Source organism: Dermacentor silvarum, chromosome 10 (genome assembly GCF_013339745.2).
Source record: "Dermacentor silvarum isolate Dsil-2018 chromosome 10, BIME_Dsil_1.4, whole genome shotgun sequence".
Lineage (NCBI taxonomy): Eukaryota > Metazoa > Arthropoda > Arachnida > Ixodida > Ixodidae > Dermacentor > Dermacentor silvarum.
This window is the reverse complement of record NC_051163.1, coordinates 3,662,830-3,684,719: the sequence shown is the minus strand read 5'-3', so window position 1 is coordinate 3,684,719 and position 21,890 is coordinate 3,662,830. Positions and strand designations below refer to the sequence as shown.

Sequence of the window (21,890 nt, the reverse complement as noted above, 5' to 3'; positions counted from 1 at the left end):
GCAGACTATTGTCTTCAAGGCAGGTAATAGGACTGCTGAAAACTAGAAAAACTTCAATGGGGCACTTTTTCTTCTTTCTGGGGTTTTACGTGCCAAAACCAATTCTGATTATGAGGCTCGCCGTTGTGGAGGGTTCCGGATTAATTTTGACCACCTGGGGTTCTTTAACGTGCTTTACAACACAAGCACACGGGCGTCGTTACATTTCGCAATGGCACTTTTATTGCTGCAAGATGGAGGATGAAGTGGTAAGCTGTGCATGTGTACGTACATGCACATGTTTTTTGCGTCATATGCCTTCTTTCTGCTTTTCAATATGCATTCACAAATAACTGTACATTGTCAAAAGTCATTTAGTGCAAGAAGCCTAGGTCGACTGAAATGGGACTAACATTTATTAAATGCTCACGAATTTACCACAGTTCTAACAAAATGAAACCTGTAGTGTTGGGCACGAGATTGCAATCCATAATTGGCCTCCGTTAATTCGTAAATGCTTTTAGAATGTGGCCGAAACTTCCTACATGCATGCACGGAAATCGCTAACTTTTCTGCGATTCTGCTCTGAGATACCGATACGAATGCTCACATGCCGCCACGATAGTTCAGCGGCTACGGTGCCCGGTTGCTGAATTGACAGACGCCGTTTGGGCCCCAACTGTCGCATTTCGATCGAGGCGAAATGCTAGAGGTCCACATACGGTGCGATGTCAGTGCACGTTAAAGAACCACAGGTGGTCTAAATTATCCGGAGCTCACCACTGCGGCGTCCGTCATAGCCCGAGTCGCTTTGGGACGTTAAACATGATAAACCGATGCGCACATGTACCTAGGTAGTGAAGCTGCAGAAGTGCACTTGTGCCCCAGATACGAAAAACATTAAAATAAAACGGCGGCGGCATGGCACCTGCTAAACAATTATTTTAACTCATGTTCGTAGCATGGCGATCCACGCCGAGGCAAGAAACTGGACGAGCGGGCAAACTCTGGGCAAGAGTCGAGCTGCTCTCGCGTGAGTTACATGACATAAGGCGAGAACAATCGTGCAGTAGCACTTTTATTATTCAGCATTATAGCAGTCCGGCTACTTCACGTAGTAGCATACCTTGGATGAAGCGAGCAGAGCAAATCTGGGAGCTCTTGGTAGGCTCCCAGATTTAAAAAACACCGTTGACGAGTAAACGTAATGAAAACAGTCTGCTCCAAGAGCTACTCGCCGTCATGCAACACACTGAATGCCACAAGTCGCACTTATATCGATATACCCGAAAAATAGCACAGAATATGCCCAGGACGAGTGCGCGAGCAAACAAATACAGCAAAAACGAGCAAAAGGAACGGCTACCGGAAGTTTCCTAGGGGCGCCGGATGCCGGCACACAGCGTTGCCAGAGTGTGTTGGCGCTGGATGAAACCGTCTATATAGTAATGCTGTGTAGAAAAGTGATGGCTGTTTTCTTTGCGACATGCTGAAATTCACTTCCGATACTCGTCAGCAATACATGAGCACACCTATGGCGTAGCTGAACAATTCCCCGTGCTATACAAATACCTTTCTTCAAGAATTATGGCACCGTTTGCTTCAACAATTATGGCACCGTTTGCTAGAAGAAAGTCCATCCCGAGTATTACATCCTTCGAACATTTCGGTAGTATAACAAAGTCGGCGACGTAAGCAAAACCTCAAATTCCAATTCTTGCTGTGCATCTACCCAGGGGTGTAATGAGGTGCCCACCAGCTGTATGTATCTGGGGTCCACTCCATGGCATCGAAACTTTTTTCAGTTCCTTTGTGAGTGCATATCTTACGACGGAATAATCAGCACCTGTGTCCACTAAGGCATTCAGTTCGCTATCGTCTATGGTAATACGCAAGTCTGAAGAAATGCTCTGTTTATTTATCTTATTCACCCGTTTCTGTTTGTAGCTGCTGCTTGGTAAACTTGACGGAGGATCTTGGCTTTTTCCAACGTCAGCCGCCTTGCCTCCGCAGGTCGCTCACTTTAGTTTGCCTTACGTGGGCTCAGTGAATGACGTCTTGGTAAAATCAAAGATGGCCGTGGGCTAGGTGATCGGAAGTGTGTAGACGCTGGTGATTGCGGCTGGTCTTGGCATCTAGCCGCCGGGTCCTGTTGTCTGGACAAGTAGTCGTGAATTTCCATGGGTCTTTCACCATACAGGGGCAAGGTGCATTCATCGTAAAGCCACAAAGACCTGCTCTGCGATATGGGCATATTCTGTAAAGGGGTCCAGCTTCTCCGCAGTGGAAACAGAGTGGCGTCCGGTCGGGTGCACACCACACGTTGCTTTTTCGTGGCCTCCGCTCTGCTAGAAGGGGTCCACTGCGCGGAGTCGGCTGGCGGTTACTGGGGGCTGCGAATGGAGCATTATGCACGGATGGCTGGCTTAACACATCAGCATACGTTGGCACGCGACATACCGGTGGCGCTTGCTTGAGATGTACAGGCGGTGCCTCAAATCCTGGCTGCAGAATGCCATGCCGAACTTCATCGCGAATGACGGCGGCGAGAGTTGAAACTGTCGGCGTGGCTTGCGGTGGCTGCAGCTTTCGAAGCTCTTCCTTTACGATGGATCGCACCAGTTTTCTTAGCGCATAGGTGTTGCTGCCTGGGCCTGCTGACAGGAGGTCGGCTGGTGCACTGCTGACATCGCGATTGTAGTCATGGGCACGTTGCTGCAGCGCCTTTTCTATGGTCGTCGCCTTGGTGTGAAACTCAGCAGCACTGCGTGGTGGGTTGCGAACGAGTCCTGCAAACAGCCCTGCTTAACGTTGGGCATCAGATGGCGTAGTTTATCTTCGGTCATGTTTGGATCAGCGCACTTGAAGAGGCGGGACATGTCCTCGATGTACATGCTGAGACTCGTTAGTGCGCTGGTTTCTGGCTTGTAGAGCGTTCTCTGCCTTCTCTCGCCGATCGGTGCTGGCATATGTGGCAATTCTTGCCATGAAGATAATGCGGCCTCATGGTTCACATACCATGTCTTCGCTGACTCTTATAACGTGAAGTACACGTTGAGAAGCTTCCATGCCTTGTCCCATTCAATGAAATCTGTGACTCGCTTGAAGTGTTCTAACCGATCTTCGACATCTTCGAATGCATCGCCATGAAAGGACTTAGGCGTACGTTGTGGGTACACGATGAGCTGCGACGATGCCACCGGGCTGGTCATGGTTGTGCTGTTGGTGGTAACTGTTGCCTGCAATGCTGCAGCAACAGGAAGCGGTCCGAACTCGGGCGGGTATCCTTGGAGGCGGCAGCTTGTGTACTGGTGTACTGGAGTCCGCTGTCAGTGTTCCAATCGCTGAGTGTCAGGGCTCCACTCTCTTGCGCACTGGGGACTTCCAATCATACCCAGCACCTCCACCAGAAATGTAGCACTTTTAATGAAGCACACTAAACAAACTGGTTTATTGTGGGCGAACTTGTGCCCGGAAACTCAACACTAAAACACATTCACACAATTCGCAAGCAGAGTTAACAGCATCCTGTTCCACAGCAACCACGTCTGTAGCCCGAGCACACGCGCAGCCGCGTGCGCGTGCACGAAAGACACGCGCTGTCTCGCCATGCGCGAGGCGTTGCTGGCGCTCTTCTAACGGCGGAGTGATGAGACGCTTGGAAGGATACTTCGTGAGAGTGCTCGTAACTGGCATGTGGAGAGATCTCTGCGGCAATATTACACATGGCTCTAAAAAAAATAAGTACAGTGTAGACCGCTTATAACATAAGTCGCCGGAGTCGCGAATATCCGCACTATAAGCGGCACCGCACATTAACCAAAGCAACAGTTTTCAAGGCCCGCACATATGCAAAACATGTGCACCGAGCCGCCACGCATATGCGACAGTCGAGGAATGCGGCTAGAACGTTTGCATTCAATTTACAGTTGAATCTCGTTAATTCGAACCAAATCACGCGGCGGCGCCTCCGACCGGCATTGCTCTGGCACCGTCATAGAGTAAAAGCTTATAAAGACCCTTCAATTACGCGCGCGAACGAAAAAAAAAAGAAAAAGCGGCGGAAATTTCACCCTTTCTCAAATGGCAAGGTCGCCGATTCTGCGTTGCGCCGGAACATGCGTTTACGTGCCGACGTCTCAGCCAGGGTACCATAGCCATGTGTAGAAAATGGCAGTGAACCCTTCTTTCTCCTTTATGCTTCCTTGCACACTGCGGCTACGGCGCAGAGAGAAGCAGCGGCGCTGTCCCAGGCCGGCCAACGAAACTGCCCGCGCCAGCCAACAAAACTGCCCACGACAAACGCCCGCTTCCCGGCAGAAAACGAAACTTCGGCGAGCTGGCGCCAAGCCGGCTGGAGCGGCGGCTCGTGCACGGAGGCGGGCGCGCACGGTGATAGTCGAAAGTGAGGGAGCTACGAGGGAGGGCGACGGGAGCCACCGAAGTGGCGGAGTTGCCGAGGCGAAATCCGCTTCCCTGCCGCCCTCCTCCCTCACATTCCACGGTTTCCGCGTGCGCCCTTCACCGTGATGTGCCTGCGCCGCCCGCTCCCTGAAGTTTCATTTACTGCCGTTATCGTGAAGCGAGCGTTGGCAGTTTCGTGGCGCTCGCTCGCCATGCGCGCCGTGATATTTCACGACTCGCACTCAAGATTCTGGTTTCAGCCTCACTGGCTGTTCGTTCGCACCACGTGCCCTTCTCCTTCACTTCGTCTTTTTCTTCCTCGAGCACTCCTTGGGGTGCCCGTTTGAGGGAAGCGTTCTCCGTCACCGCTGACTTCCGTACTCCCAGGCAGCCGCACTGTAACCGGTATTTCGTTTCCCGCAACTGCACTATAAGTGATACATGTATACATGCAGTGCTATGGGAAAATTAACGGGAGTCTGAAAAGACTGCACTATATCCGGTCCCGCACTATAAGCGGTTACGTTATAAGTGGTCGATACTGTAATATGTGAGTAGAGCTTTTGCAAAACTCTTGCAAACATTGTAACAAGCTTACGTAATATGTAAATTGACATACCAAATTTGTCCGCTTTGGATGATGTAATAGATTCAGTTTACAGAACTGCGATAACTCTTCAAGGTGCAGCGCTATGAATTTGTAAACTTCGTGCTTCTGTATTATTCAGACTGACGAATTTTTGAAAATTTCTTAAAAACTTAACAGGCCCTAAATCGAAATTCTGCTACCTGTAGTCACTAGAATTAACTTTGTCTTAAATGCAACATTTTTGATTAATATCGGCCCAGGGGTTATCTAAGTAAAGTGGTTCTGCGTGTGACGTGTATTTTAATAGGTGGCATCGGAGTTGGGCCAGAGCTAAGGCTTCCTCTGAAGTCCCGAGCACTTAGTTTGGTCTGCCATTATCAATGCAGCCAATTCCGCATTTTACTTACCCGTTGTGGGAACGCCGACATGATTAGCGGCATCAGAGCCAACTGTAGACGAAGAAGACGACGGACGCGCAAGCAGTGGCGCGAGGGTGGCGAGCTGGGGCTGGGCGCCCTTGGGCATGGCCGGCAGAGACTGGAGCCTGCTGGCATGGACTGCGGGACCGAGCCGTTTCCCACACAGTCTATAATGGACTGTAGGCTACAACAGACAAATGTTTGGCCAAACTTTGTCTAGATGGTGTAAATACATGCATGCGATGCATGTGTGCGACAGTGTGCTGCGCACAACTATTTTTGGTTGCTACCATAATTAGTGAAAACGGGACTTTTTCTTAAGGAACGAATGCACTGCCAGCAAGCTTCCTACAACGGCATGCCGCGCAACACCCCATGGACGGTGTGGGGTCTCAAACATGCTCTTGGGACAAAGGAACGACAACATAGTAGTGCAAACAGTCTTTAGACTGTTTGCACTACTATGTTGTCGCATTTATTGCAGGCATTTATTGCAGCTTTCATACACTCATGCTTGTCAGCCGAATAACTATGCCGATGGGCTCACAGCAAATCGAGGAGGTCCGACTCACCATGACCAGATAGGCGAGCGAATATATTCGCCCCATGCTGGAAACCAACGCCTAGTCATTCGCGTGTGTGGTCATGCGAAGGGTGGCACGTTTGAACGATGATCGTGTTTGTCCATTCCGGTGCCCAACTTCGAGGCCTCACGGGACGGTCTCGCAGAGAATGTGGCGGCGCACGTGCAGAACGTCCGCGCTGCTCGCTGATCCCCAGCTATGTTTGCTAAAACTAGAGGTGGCGCCAATGTCCGTATTTTCGTGGCAAAAGCGCGCTCCTTCAATTCATGCCCAAGCAACCACGGATATCCATTGGACGTCCTATGGATATCCCTTTCCGATACAACGGACCTCTCATGGATGTCCACTGTGGGGAGCACACGCCGCCATCTTCTCCCGCGCTCGCTCGTCGTTGCATGCGCACGTGGCGGGAGCCAGGCGGACACCTTCTCCCGTGTACGCTCGTCGTCGCATGCACACGTAGCGCATGCAGCGGGAGCTGGGCGGACACGAGAGAGAGACACTTTGCCCTCTCCCGGTTCTCGCTCGCCTCTCGCGACGTGTGTACCGGTGCGGGAAGAGGGAAGCTATCTGACGGGCGAGGAGGACATTCCCCTCGGGAAAAGGCAAAAAGGTATAAAAGAGTACGACCGAGAGAACCCAGGCCTCTATATTGCCCAGGCCAATATGTTTCGGACCATATATTGCCACGCGCTTGTGCCACTTGCTCCCAGAAGAAGATGAGGACAGTCTTGTTCACGAGCTAGCGCCTTGATCTTTTTGTCGGTGCTGCGCTGCCCCTTTGGCGACTCGGACTTACCTTAACGGCCTCTTTTAGACGTCGCCTGTTCATTAAACGTGACATTTTTCTGGTGGAGGTGCTGGGTATTCTCGACCCATGCAACAGACTCCTCCCAGCAGCAGGAACGTTAGACCGATACCGGAGTTCACGCCAGTACACCGCGCCAGCCGGGAGAATCCAGGGATTGGCCCCTGAGTTCAGCCGTTACCTGAAAGCATGACGACGTCGGCAGGTATGGATGCTACATCCGCTACTACCTCAACTAATCCTGCGGCGCGGCTACTCCGGTACATCCGGTACCTCCGGTGCCTCATTATTACACGCTGCAAAAACCGCGTGTGCCAAGTCCCTTCCATGGCGACCTTCTTGAAGACGTGGAAGACTGGCTGGCGGACTTCGAGCACGTAGTAGAGTTCAACGGATTGGCCGACGAGGCGAAGCTCAAAAACGTTTATTTCTGTCTTTTGGATGGTGCTCGCACATGGTTCCAGAACTGCGAAGGCGTCCTGACAACATGGCGTGAGTTCTGTCGCATGCTCTTGGACACCTACGCCAGCTTCGATCGGCGAGAACAAGCAGAATGGGCCCTCCAGTCTCGCATACAGAAACCCAACGAGAGTGTGGCTGTGTACGTGGAAGACATGTTGTGTCTCTTCAGGCGAGCTGACCCTACCATGTCGGAAGACAAGAAGCTGCGTCACTGGATGCGCGGAGTGAAATAGCAGCTTTTTGGTGGACTCGTTCGCAGTCCGCCCAAAACGGTTGCGGAGTTTCTCACTGACGCCGTCACCATGGAGACGGCCCTGCACCAGTGCTCGCACCAATACGATCGGCAAATGAATATCTCCTCTGCTACCAGTGGCCTAGGAGCGCTCACGACCGACGTCGACTCGCTTCGCGAGATTATCCGAGCGGTAGTCCGCGACGAGCTGCAACAGCTGTATCAGACATAGCAGCCTAGCAGCCTTCAGCCAACTTCATCGCTAGCGTCGTGCGTGACGAAGTGCAGCATGCGCTTGGCGCACCATGTTACGAAGCAGCACTTCAGGCCGCTCCACCAGTTGAGGCCTTCACAACATCAAGTGAACCTCGACGCGCCACCTACGCTGACGTTTTAAGATGCACCGCCCCGTCGCCGGCGACACCTCCTACCATGAGCAAATACAGTAAAACCTCGATAATTCGAAGGTCGCCGGACCGCGAAAATTCTTCGAATTAAGCGGATTTTCGAATTAACCGAAATGAATAAAAAAAGAAAACAAGCAAGAACTTGCCGCAAAAAGAAATCACCTTTATTTTCCATGTCCGAGAAAAATTACTCAAAGTAATCACCGATGCGGGATTACTTGGCGCGCTGGTTCGCCGCCCCTAGTGCCATGCTCTCCAGCTGGCTCAAAAAACGTAGCATACAAATATCACCCGCACTGCACTCAACAAAGTTGCGGACGATGTTCACGGAATCGATAACTGCCGCGAAAGCGGGCGTGGTGGTGCTTGACTCCAAAAATTTGGACTTGCTGGATATTCCGGACTTCAAAAATGCACCATCAGGGTTCCCATTGAGTTCATGCATTTTCGCACCCAATTTTTCGGACGAATTGAGACCCCAAAGTTCGATTTTGCGGACTAAATCGCTCTTTCCTAGCCGCGCTACTCAATCTTGGAGGCCGCCATGTTGGATTTTGCACTGGCTTGAATTCCAGTGACTCGCTGCATAGCCTCCAAGATTAGAACGCGCGCTATCAATAGAGAGCTCGCGCAATCCTCCAGTCTCGGAGGCCATGCCATCGTTGTAACCATTTATTGTGGGATTTTTTTTTTTTTTATTGCGACAGCAATTATATGGACACTTCAAGCGGATTTTCGCCGTCGGCGTCGCCGCCCTGAGAATCCATACAAAGTCCAAGGGCGATAAAATCATCGCCGCGCGCCCGCCGTATGTGTCGCCGCCCCGTTTCAAAGGGGATGCCAATAAATCATCATCATCATCATCATCATCATGTGCGAGTGACAGCGCGCGGGGGACGCGCGCTTTCATGGAGAGCGAACGCACGGCGGAGGCGACCCTCCCTCGGGCGACTTCTACTTAGCGCCGGAGCGGTTTCTCGCGTGCAGCGTATCTTGAAAGCGATCTCCAGACGGCTCTGACCTTTCGTATGGGCTGTGCTCTCGCCGCTCGCAGCGATAGACCGCACGAACCTTCGCTCGCTGTGGGCTGCGGCGGCTGGTGGTGGTGGTGGTGGAAAACTTTTATTGAGAAGGCCCGAAGTAATGAAAATTAAAAAGCAGCGTTGTGGGCGGCCTTCAGGCTGCCGGTTGTGGCGTCCAGGCCGTGCCTAGTCGCGACGTCCTCTGCCCAGGTCACCAGCCGGAGTTGGAGATCCGGCTCGGTGCTGGACAAAGCAGCCTCCCACTGCTGCGGACTGGTTAGGCGCCAAGAGGCAGGGGGCAAGTGTGCCGGGCAGGAGAATAAGATGTGATTGTAATCGGCGCGGGAGCTGTCACATAAGCGGCAGGCCGGCGAGTACGTCCCGGGGTGGAAGAGGGCAAGACGTGCAGGAGTAAGAAAGGTGTGGGCCTGAAGGTGGCGCCACAAGTGTTGGTGGTGCTGGGAAAGGGATTTGTGCGGTGGGGGGAAGGTGAGACGAGATAGGCGGTAGTGCAAGGTGATATCGTGGTACGTGAGGAGCGCATCGCGCGTATCCATTCCCGGCGGGGGCGGGCTTGCTCGGTCAGTCGAATCGCGAGCGATGGAATTGGCCGCCTCGTTGCCAGGATGGGCCGCGTGAGCGGGCACCCAGATGATTTGGATTGGGCGAGAGGGAACAGTGTCGGAACGCAAGATACCGGAGGCCGGGGATGCCACCCGTCCAACCGCGTAGTTGTAGACTGCAGGCTTGGAATCACTGAAAATGTATTCCGCGGAGGTTTGCGTGATGGCAAGGGCAATAGCTGCCTCTTCGGCCTCGACCGAGGTCGAAGTGTATACTGAGGCAGTGAGAGTGGGTCGAAAAGAGTTGTCAGTGACTGCAAGGGCATGGGCTGGGTAGTGGCGGTACGGGGCGGCATCCACGTAAGCCACGGCGGGTTGCCGTTCGTACTGACGCCAGAGCGCGGAGGCTCGCGCTGCTCTACGGGACGGGTGGTGTTCAGGGTGCATATTCTTAGGGAGGGGATTAACGGTTAGCAGGGAGTAGACGTGGGAAGGGATGGGCAGTGAGGTGGGAAGAGAGGTAAGAGGGGAGAGTTTAAGGGTAGAGAGAAGTGCGCGACCAGGCCGAGTGCGGGAGAGACGGAGGAGCTGGGCCGTGCGATGGGCCTCCGTCAGCTCTGTAAGGGAGTTGTGGACGCCCATCGACAGTAACCGAGCCGTTGAAGTAGATGTGGGAAGAGACAGGGCCGACTTATATGCCTGACGAATGAGGCTGTTGACTTTGTCTTCCTCGGTGCGTGAAAGGAAAATATACGGAAGAGAATAGATGAAGCGGCTGAGAACGAAGGCCTGGACTAGGCGGCGGAGGTCGTGTTCGCGCATGCCGTGGTGACGGTTGGCAATGCGGCGTATTAGGCGGATGGTCTGGTGTACAGTGTTTGTGAGTTGAGTGATGAGGGTGGTGTGCCTGCCATTGGACTGAAGAAAGAGTCCGAGAATGCGGAGAGTAGAGACGAGGGGAATGGGTGCGCCGTCAAGAGAGACTGTGAGTGGAGAAGGCGACAGGGGGGCCATCCCCCGAGGCAGAAAGAGCAAAAGCTCCGATTTGGCCGGGGAGCAGCTCAACCCGACAGACCGGACGTGAGTCGCCACCGCGTCCACGCCCGCCTGGAGAGTGGTCTCCATGTCGCCAAGATTGCCGGTGGTCACCCATAGGGTGATGTCATCGGCGTAGAAAGCATGAGACAGAGCTGGGATAGTGCGTAGTGCACGTGCCAGCGGGAAGAGGGTGACGTTAAATAGAAGAGGGGACAAGACAGAGCCTTGGGGAGTACCCTTGTTGCGAAGGGAGAAAGAAGGAGAAGAAAGTGGGCCGTACGAGATCTCGGCTGTGCGGTGGGCGAGGAAAGCGGTCACGTAAGCATGGACACGGGGTCCGACATGAAGGGAGGAGAGAGCGTCCAAAATGGCGGTGTGGTGTACATTGTCGAATGCTTTGGTAAGGTCCAGCGCCAGGATAGCTCGAGCGCGTTTGTGGTGGGAGGGTTGTAGGACATCCTCGGAAAGCTGGAGCATGACATCCTGGGTGGACAACTGGGGACGAAAGCCGAACATAGAGTCCGGATATAGGTCATGATGATCCAGATAGGTCTGGAGGCGAGCCAGGATGACGTGCTCGAACAGCTTGCGGAGACAGGAGGTGAGAGAGATGGGGCGGAGGTGCTCGAGGGCAATAGGTTTACCGGGTTTGGGGATGAAAGAGACACGTGCATGGGTCCAGGAGGAAGGAAGAGTACCAGCCTGCCAATGCTCATTGAGAAGGTCAGTAAGGGCTTCGAGGGAGGGGGTATCTAGGTTTCGGAGTGCCTTGTTAGTGATGCGGTCCGCCCCCGGGGCCGAAGTGGTGCGGAGCGTGAGTAGCGCCGCACGAACCTCTCCCAGGGAGATGTCCGCCTCAAGGTCAGGGTTGGGGGAACCGGTGTAGGAGGGAAGAGTTGTAGGGGGGTCGGTGCAGAGGTAGCGGTCCCGGAGGGCCGCCAGGAAGTCAGTATCGGTGAGTGGGGAGGAGTGAAGGAGATGGGATATATCCTTGCGCTGGGAAGCTTTGGTGTGTGTAGGGTCTAGCAGCACCCTGAGAAGTGACCACGTGTCGCGGAGACCCAGGTTGCCGGCCATGCGGTCGCATGTCTGGCCCCACTGTTGTCGAAGAAGAGAGGAGCAGTGCTCCTCCATGTCCGACGCGAGCCGGGCCAAACGGAGGCGCAGGCGGCGATTGTGTTTCTGAGCCTGCCACCGGCGGTGGACAGCGTGATAGGCCTCCCAAAGGTGCAGTAGACGGCTGTCTGCCGTGGTGGAGTGTGGTGCTGCAGGGAGTGTGGATGTGGCAGTATGGACGTCTGCCAAAAGGGTCTCAGTCCAGGCAGAGAGATCGATGATAGGAGCAGAGGAGGAAGTAGAAAGACGAGTGGAACGGAAGCGGTCCCAGTCAACTATCTGGGTGAGACGAGTAGAGGTGCGAGCAAGGGAGGGGAGAGGGAAAGTGGTGCAGAGGATGTAGTGATCGCTACCGAAGGAGACTCCCGTATTAGACCAGGTCGGATTGGCTACATTTTTGGCGAGGGTAAGGTCCGGATTGGTGTCTCGTTGGACACTGGATCCGATCCTGGTGGGGCGAGCGAAGTCATTAAGGACGGAAAGACATTCATTGTGGATGAAAGTCCAGAGCGAGTAGCCCTTGCGGGTGTTCTGGGGGTAGCCTCAGCTAGTATGAGGTGCGTTGAAATCGCCCAGAACGACCATGGCGTTGCGGCCAGCGCAGGAGAGCGCTTTGCGGAGGACGAGGAGTAGAGGGGCTGAAGGGGCTTTGGGAGGGCTGTACACATTGAGAACAAAGAGGCTTGCCTCAGTGCGACGGCGGGGAAGGATTTCGAGGAGGAGATGGGCACAGCCTGAAACGTCCAGCTGGTGCAGCACGGCAGCAAGGTTACGGTGCACCAGGGTGGCAACGTTTGGGTGGGTCTCAGAAGAAGGATGAAAGGAGGTGTAGTCGCGCAGCTTCACGGGAGCTAGGGGTTCCTGGAGTGCTAGGACAGAGGGGAGAGTGTCGGGAGGGATGTTCTGGAGGTGGAGCTGCAGGGTGCTCCGCTTGCCGCGGAACCCCCGACAGTTCCACTGCCAGAGATTAAGGTGCGGGGGGTGTCTGGCCACGATGGATGGCGGGGTCACCGGACGGAGTTGGGGTAGGTGCCGGGGAGAGGGGGGCGGGGAGCGAGAGGTGCGCGAGGGTGGCCTCAGTCGCGCTCTGGCGGGCCTCTAGGACCGCGACCCTGGTGTCTAGGGCGGTAAGGTGGGATTCGATGGTGGCCACGCGGTTGTCGACACTGGCGATGCGCTCCTCAAGTCGCACGAAGCGCGCCATGACGCGCTGCTCAAACGCCTCCAAGAAGGAGGTTGTTTTGCGAACGATGTCACGCTCGGGCGCTACGTCATCGGAAGCGGGTGATCGGCGTTTGTGCGGGGGGTGGCGGGTGGGAGAGGAGGCGCGCGATGACGCAGCTGAGGGTGCCGTGTTCATTGGCTCCTCTGCTGGCGCCAGCTGAGGCGGCGTTTGTGAAGGTGCGGTAGCTGGGCAAGGAGAAGGAGCGGGGGAGGACAGACGCGCTAGCGCGGCCTGCAACTGGCGCGACAGCTCCTGAATTTGTAGCTGCTGGGCAGCGATAGTGGCCTTGAGGGCCGCGGTTTGGGGGTCCGACGTGTGAGGCTGCGATTTCCAGCTTACCGGTGATGTGGTGGTGGGGGCGGTGGACGCCTCGGACCTGGGCAGAGGCGGGAAGGAGACGGAGCGGTGGCGGCTGGCAGACCGGGCACCACGGGAGGGAGAGCGGCGGCGGGAAGGCCGAGAGGTCTTGTGGATGGGCCCGGTGGGTGGCGCTGGTGGGGGAGGCTGAGGCTTAGAGGTGGCCGGAGGTGACGACGGGCCGTTCCGGTCGAACCGGAGCTTGCACGGACGCGAGCCCGTGACGTGGGCTCCCCTGCACAAGATGCAGCAGGGGACGCAGGTCGGGGGCTCGACTGCCTTGTGAGCCTGGCCGCAGCGGTGACAGAGGGTGGATTTGGGCTTCGTGCACACGTCCGCGCGGTGGCCGGGAGCCCAGCAGTTAGTGCAGGCCTCGGCTTTCGGGCGGAACGGGTGGCAGCGGTAGATCCCGCAGTTGAAGACGATGGCACTGGGGAGTGTTGTAGTGCCGACGAAGGTGATGAGGATAGATTGCGAGCGCCCCATCTGGCGTGCGTCGGCGATGGCGTAGGGGGTGTTGACATTCATGGCTTGTAGATCTTGGACGATCTCGTCCTGGGTTTGGGAGTCCACGGCGTTGTATATAATGCCGCGGAGGGCGTTGTCGGGTGCTGCCATGTAGGCACGCAGGGGGTAAGATGTGGGACCCAGGCGGAGTTCCGATACCCGAAGGTAGAGACGAGCGCGGGGTTCAGATGGGGTGCTGATAGTCAGGGAGTTGTTGTATGGATTGATCCGTACACGGTCGGCGGTGCGGGCGGTGGCATAGTCGATGGTGGCAAGCGTGCAGAGGATTTGTAGCAGGGCTCCGTTAGTGGTAGTGCGGAGGTCAAGCCCCCCTCCCGGTCTGAAAACGATCTTGAAGTCCTCTGCTGGGAGGCGAGGGAGGGGAGCGTGACGACGGAGAGTGGTAGTGCTGGGAGTGATGGCTGGCGGTGGAGTAGGGGTCTTGATTGTGGGCGAGGCAGGCGGCGTCGATGCGATGGCCTGGTGGGCCGCGGCTGCACGGTGTGCTTTCACGCCACGGATCCATCGTGAGTCGGCTTCTAGCTCAGCAGGGGTGATGGAGACGCCTTCGACTTGGTATGCCATGTCGGCGGCTTGGATGGTCACGAACGGTAACCTAACCTAACCTAACCGCCACACGTTGCTACTAGCCGGAAACTTCGAATTATCCGAATAGAGCCGCGCGGGCCATTCAAATTATCCGGTAGAATTTGCATTGAGAATGACGGGACCGCTCAAATTCTTCGAATTAACCGAAATTTCGAATTAACCGAGTTCGAATTATCGAGGTTTTACTGTACCAGCGTGCGACTTATCCCGACGCATTCGGGCCCCATATCCCGGCACCAGCGCCCCTACCTGCCATCACCCTGTATGCGACGCTCCAGTCAACACAGGCCGTTCCTGATTTTGCAGAGGCTCGGCCATCCGCGCGAAAATCGGACATTTGGCGCATGTCCGACCGACGACCGCTCTGTTACCACTGTGGTGAGGCGGGTCATTTATACCGAGAGTGCCAGTACCGCCACCTTAGACTCCAGGGGTTTCCTGTCAATTCCCCCGACCACGTTTTGGACAACGGCCACCTGAGATTGAAGATTTTATCGCGCGACAGTGCGCGCCACCGTTATCAAGGCGCCAGTCGCGATAGCCGTCACCACGACCATCCTAATCGGGAGGGGCAAGGCGGATGTCACAAGGACGATCTCCGAGCCTTCGCCTGGAAAACTGACGTCAGTGACCTTTCGAAGCGAGGCCGCTGATACTGGACGTGCCGAAGACCTCCAATTGAAGTGAACTCAGACTGACGGAGACTTGACGGCGCCAGTGTCTCAGGCTGGAGACTTTTCCATGAAGATACCTCCTCTGATCGACGTTCGAAATGTTACTGCCTTAATCGACACTGGCGCTGACTATTCGATTATCAGCGGAAAACTGTCAAGCCGTTTAAAGAAAGTCCTTACGCCTGGACAGGAACGCACGTACAGACAGCTGGTGGACATGTCGTCAAACCGCTTGGTGTGGGCACTTCTCAGGTGCAAATTCAAAATTCGACCTTTCCGATCCGCTCCCTTGTTCTCCGAGAATGCTCCCATGAGTTAATACTCGGAATAGACTTTATTCGAGAGTTCGGCGCCATCATCGACCTCCGCCGATGCTGTATCTCTTTCTCTACAAAGAAAGCGACGACACGAGACGCCAGCCGCTGCACAGCCGCTCTTCGAATTTCCGACGACAGCGTCATATATCACCTCGTGCTAGTGTCATGATTCCGGTTACGTCCGAGGGCATACGTGAAGGCGAAGTCCTCGCAGAGTGCAACGTCCCCCTTCTACTTACCGTGGGAATTAGCGTGGCTCGAGGAACCATTGACGTTAGGGATGGCCAAGCTGACGTCTTGATCACAAATTTCACAAATGAGCACCGACACCTCTTCCGGGGCACTGCCGTCGCTTACGCTGAAGCCTGGGAGGACATCATTGAGTGTTTCGCTTGTGGAGAAAGCGACAGCGATGAAGAATGCGTCCGTGATATCGACATCAATAACGAGCTGTCGGAGGACAATAAGGCGGCACTGCGGGGACTGTTGCGTGAATTCAAGGACTGCTTTGCTCGATCGTCAAAAGTCAGTCAGACGCCAATCATGCAGCATAGGATAATTACTTACGACAATGCACGTCCTATTCACCAGCAGCCGTATCGTGTTTCGCAGAAAGAACGAGAAGCAATTCAACCACAAGACAAGGAGATGATTGACGATGGCGTCATCCAGCCTTCAAACAGTCCATGGTCGTCACCGGTTGTCCTGGTAAAGAAGAAAGACGGCACTCTCTGCTGAAAGACGAGGACACCGAAACAAAAATTCATACTGACGCCAGTAATGTCGGTCTGGGTGTGTCATTACAAAAGACTTATGTGCGTGTGTTTGGTCCGGCGGACGGCCAGTTACCATAAAAGAAGAAAAAGAATGGCGGGATTCGGCGTGAGCTCGTCTGACGCGGCACCTCGGCCAACAGTGAATCACGAAGACACACGGGTGCTGGAAGAGGGAGCAGAAGAAGAGAAGAAGGAAGGCGGCGTTCGAAAAGAATAAAGGCTGGTGCACGGAGTGGACGAAGCGAGGTTGTCGGGCTGCGGGTCCTATCCTCAAGACTTCAGAAGCACCAGGCAGAGAAGCGAGGCTGTTGGACTGTGGGTCCGAGTCTCGAAGACTTCAGGAGCGCCGGGCGGAGAAGGGAAGCTGTCAGGCTGCGGGCCTGAGTTTCATGACTTCAGCGACGATCCGGCCTCTGTTCTACCTCCAGCCTTTGGTGTTCGTGGGTCCTGCAGTGACATGGTGCTAAAGGCAAGCCCTTCCTACTTCCCTCCTGCGACTCCTTGGCCGAGCTGCGGACGATCCTCAAGACGCAAGTAGTGTCTTATTGTCTTATCCTCATGCGACCGACGCCCTGCAACTGACTGGCCGTCGCAACGCCACCCCATACAGCCGCACCAACGCATGCCAAGTAATTGTGACCGGTCACGAACTTTACTATTTGATATAATTATTTATTATGTGAGAACATTTAGAAGTACATGAACATTTCTATTAGTCTTAGTATCTTGGTTAGCTAGTTTGTGTGTGTGACAGTTTGTGTTAATTATATGTTCATGTCTTGTTAGCAATCGGCTTCGTTGTTTATTTTCCCCACTGCGAATTAGTCTCAGTGGTGGCCACAATAATTCGAACCATGCAAGTGCAAATACACTCCCGGGTAAACAACGCCTCGTTGACTTAAGACCAAATCGTCACAAATTGGCGTCCGCGACAGGACGAAGCCGGTTGTTCGAAGTTGCTTTACCGGAAAGTGAATATGAGCTTGGCAGAGCTTATTACGTTGGGTGAGCGCTTGGGGCTGCAGGGCGCGGAGTTGAGAAATTGGGAGGACGAGCAAGTCACCAAGGCTCGGGAGGAACGGGCGGCGGAAAGAGAGGCGACCAAACAGCGCCTTGAGCTAGAAGAAAAGAATTTGCAGTTGCGTCTGAGGCTCGCTGAGGTGGGAGAAAGCAGTGGGAGTGGGAATGGTGCAGGTCACACGAAACAAGTGGAAGTCTTGGCCCCCATCAACCCACATAATCTTATCCCCATGTTCAATGATTCTCGAGATGACCTCGACACATATTTAAAGCGCTTTGAACACGTAGCCATGGGACAGGGCTGGCCAAAAGAAAAGTGGGCCACCGCTCTCAGTTTGTGCCTTGGTGGTGAAGCACTGAAAGTTTTTGGTCGTTTATCGCCCGAAGACTCCCTGGATTATAACAAAGCAAAACTAGCATTGTTAAAACGGTTTTGGTTTACTGCTGAGGGTAACCGAGAGAGATTTCGGTAAACCACAGGATGGAGAAACCGGCAAGCAGTATGCTACTCGGCTGTTCAGCTACTTCGACCATTGGGTGGAGATGGCAAACCAAGGGAAAACGTTCAATGCGGTTCGAGATTTGATAGTCGCAGAACAATTCTTGAACAACTGCCATAGTCGTTTGGCGCTTTTTCTTCATGAGAGAAACTGCAAGACCGTGGATGAGGCCTCGAAAGCGGCCAATCACTATTTGGAGGCACAGAGGCAGCATAATTTGCTGGTGTTCAAAGAGAGGCTAGAACAAAATCCTGGCAAAGAAACGAATGAGAAACCAGGTGTGAAGTCTCAAGTCCGTTGCTTCATATGTGATAAGATAGGACACAAGACATCGGATTGCCGTGTGAAGAGAAAACAGCCATATTGTGAATATTGCCACAGATATGGACACGACGTGCAATCATGCAAACGAAATGAACCGGGTGCCAAAGGCTCATCAGCATGCTGCATACTACCTCCCGGCCAGCAAGAAGATGCACGGGGTTGCTTTGAATGTGGTACTAAGCAGCAAGATGAGACATTGTCTAATGCTTTGGGAGGCTGGCCGAGGAAACCTTTTCACATGCTGGTGTTGAAAGGAGAGCTTTTTGGACAGACCGTGTGTCACATGTAAGAGGCCGCCCGTGTCGAGAAATGGAGGACGAAGACGTTCGCGGAGCGTTCCGAACGGCGCGAGCGCTCGAGGCACGCGCACCGAGGTGTAATCTGCGAGGGAGAAGCATCGAAGCAGTATTATCGACGTGGCTCTTGGGCTGGAAGGTTGCTTCGTCAGCTATGCTCTGACGACGGGAGTGCAGAGAGCCCGGCCACGAAGCTCGTGACGCTGGCAAGGCCCAGGCGTAGCTGTAGACCTCGGAGACGTCCGGGCGAAGCTCCTGGGACCAGCTGCTGATGTTCACAGTGGTTCCGGTCCTCTTCGCAAGGATCCCTCTTCCTCGGCCAAGCCCGTTCAAACGATAATCACCGTGCTACCGGGTCGCCATGCCGATCGACGTAAGGCGAAGAACGCTTCGCGAAGCCTAACCCGGCGAGTGACACGTCAGCGGCGGCTACCGGGGCACTAGCCACGTACTTGGTCAGGTCAACGGAACCGCGATTCGTCGGAACTTACGGCATCAGCGACGCCCCGAATGAATACGACGTGGACTCGACGCGAGGAACTTCAATTCGACGGCTTGTAAGAACACGCATTTCTGCATTGCGGCGCAGTGAGGCCGGGGCTAGGGTTGCCAGACTTCGATGAGTCAGGGTTAAGACTGACTTAGAGACATTAATGCTAAGTTAGGCTCCGAGAGCGAGACAGTGTTTTTGATAGTTTTGTATTTAGTCAGAGTTTTGCATTTCCTTTTGAGTGAGCATTTTCAGTTGAGTTATGGTTTGAGTTTTGTGTGCCTTGTGCCTTTACCGTCCCTGTACACATTAAATCCTCGTTTGCTGTGCTGCCAGTCGTGTCTCTCCTCCATCGAGAGTGGCGCATGAACGCAACTCTCCCGCTCCCAAGTAGAAGGTGGCTTCGTGTGGGTATTGAGATATACAGGAAGCAACAGTATAGTCGTGAGACGAGATCTTGTACTGGACGCAGCAATGATAGGCACTGAGTCTATGATACTACTGGCTGATGGTAGCTCATTAACGTTCCGGAAGCAGAAGTCAACATTTCATCACCGTACTTCTCCTGTGTTTTGGTCGCAAAGTGCATGGAGAGACCATTGTATGATGTGATCATTGGTATCGTTCCTGGATCACACTAACCCATGGAACCAGATCCCAACTGGAAAGCATCTTCGTTTACTTCTGTAGCAAGGAAATCACGCGAAATGAACACTACGAAAGAAGACGGTGGTTCTCTGCAGGTCATAGTGGGTGGTAAGATCTCGAAACCATGTTCCCCTGTGGGCGTTGGAGCTTTACAATTGTCAAGAGAAATGTTTCGGACAAAGCAGCAGGAAGAGAACACTTCAAGTTTGTAGAAGCAAAGTCGGAAAAAATATTCCGGGAAAAGGTACAACCGCCCATTCGTTCTACCTGAATGAAGACGTATTGTACAGATCCTATCAAATATGCCCGGGAAAAATTATCTATCAAGCAGTGGTACCGAAGTGCCTACGTCTCGAAGTCCTTAATATGGCACATGACAACTCCTTGTCTGGGCATCAAGGCATTCGGAAAACCACGGAACGGATCCTTGGATCATTTTATTGGCCCGGCGTCCAAGAGGACGTTAAAAGATTTGTGAGATCGTGCGATGTATGTCAAAGAACCTTTCCAAAGGGTAGAGTGAGCAAGGCTCCGCTTGGACGAATGTCGCTTATAGATACCCCATTCGAACGGGTAGCGGTAGATATCATCGGTCCCTTGACTCCAACATCCAGTAAGGGCAACCGATATGTACTCACTCTTGTGGACTTTGCAACATGCTTCCCAGACGCCATCCCTTTACCTTCTATCGACTCAGCAACTATAGTCGAAGGGCTGGTTGAGATGTTCTCAAGGATTGGTTACCCATGTGAGATCCTTTGTGACCAGGCATCTTGTTTTACATCAGAGTTGATGAGAGAAATAAATGATTTACTCGCCATCAAGCATCTCAGTTTAACGCCTTATCATCCAATGTGTAAGGGAATGGTGGAGTACTTCAACGGAACCCTTAAGATGATGCTGCGGAAACTATGCCAAGAAAAACCAAAAGCCTGGGATCGATATTGTTACGGGGAGTATTTACGGGGAGATTACGGGGAGTATCATCGCACGAGGAGGTCGCAGCTGTATTCGGGAGTCTGTTAAAGCGCTGAGTAATCTGCCTGTTTTTTGCTTGTTCAAACCGCCGGCATTCTGTGATAATGGAGTCAACCGTGGTGCAGTTCTTACACATGAGGATGTTGAAGGCATCGTCAGCTATGCCTTTCAACACGTGGCCAACCTTGTCCGTCTCTGGCATCTCTTTGTCAATGGTACGGCACAAGGCTAGTACGTCTTGAATGTATGCGACATATGACTCCGTGGACGTCTGAGCTCTGGCTGCCAGCTCGTGCCGGGCTGTCATTTGGCGCGCGGCCGATCGGCCAAACAATGCACGCATCTTCTCCTTGAATAGGTCCCAACTTGTAAGTTCTTCTTCGTGCGTGTTAAACCACACTTGAGCCGTGCCCCGTAGGTAGAAAATGACGTTGGCAAGCATTAGAGTCTCATCCCACTTGTGGTGCTTGCTGACGCGCTCGTACAATAGGAGCCAATCGTCAACGTCTTTGTTGTCCGTGCCGCAAAACGTGCCAGGGTTGAGGGGCTGCGAAAGGACCACGGTTGCCGGTGCCGCGGGCGCGGGCTGCGATGACTGCGTACTGTCTTCGGCCATGGAGGCGGGAGAAACGTGGCGTCCGCTCCTAAGATCCAGGGCCGGGTGGAATAGAGCCCGCAACCTCCACCAAAAAGATGTTACGGGGAGTATTTAATTAACCGTGAATGGCTAGCGCTTGCCTAGTCAAGACTGCACAGAGCGCACAGGTTCCCGCAGGTTTTCAGTCCGACAAGAGAGCCTCTGACCCAGCCCCACTACAATGTCTTTGTCTTTGCCATTGCTCGTGACAATATCTTGCCCCTCTCCTTTTTGCGTACCGTGAGGTGCCACAAGCAAGCCTAAATTTTTCGCCGTTTGAATAGACCGATCCCACCGGCCAGTTTCACGACGCCACCGCTGCCGCGGTGCATGCTGGTTCTTGTAGTCATCCGGCCGCTCGAGCCGCCCGGAGTGCCTGTGCGTCCTGTTTCCGAACGCTTTCTGGCAATTTTTATGGTTCGTGTAGAGCCATCGTGCGATGGGAGGATTGACCTGCTGCGTTCTTGGGTGCTAGAACAACCACACAAGGGAGAAAGGCTTCGGGTTCTATGTGTTTTCTAAAGAACGAAAGCTTCGAGAGAAGTGGATCCAACGGATTAATAGGTATAGTGGTACTACACAGCGCGAGAAGAAATACGGGGACGAATAACGGCCGCATTTCGATGGGGGCAAAATGCGTAAACACCCGTGTACTTAGATTTTCCGGAATTTATAGATTTATCGATTATCTATTAGCTATTGGCTATCGATTACCTATCCCAAGCTATTGACCACGTATTTGGGCTAGACTGAGCACTACCAAGTCATCCCCAGCATTTCCCGAAATTTATTAATTATTGATCGATTATTGATTAGCTATTCATTGGCTGTCGCAAGGTATTGGCCATGTATTTGGGCTAAGCACTACCAAGTCATGCCCAGCATTTCCCGTGATTTATTGATTATTGA

At 53.7% G+C, this 21,890-nt stretch overlaps 1 protein-coding gene across 1 annotated transcript in view; it reads right to left on the bottom strand.

Moving 5' to 3' along the window:
- Positions 1-2,327: 2,327 nt before the first annotated feature.
- Positions 2,328-21,890, bottom strand: part of LOC125940825 (uncharacterized) — a 63,137-nt gene continuing 43,574 nt past the window's right edge. Inside the window, exons 2-4 of the mRNA XM_049657422.1 lie at positions 3,097-3,226; positions 2,440-2,743; positions 2,328-2,372 (exon numbers count right to left, since the gene is read on the bottom strand). Coding sequence (XP_049513379.1) covers positions 2,328-2,372; positions 2,440-2,743; positions 3,097-3,226 — 479 coding nt within the window. The remainder of the gene's footprint in view (positions 2,373-2,439; positions 2,744-3,096; positions 3,227-21,890) is intronic.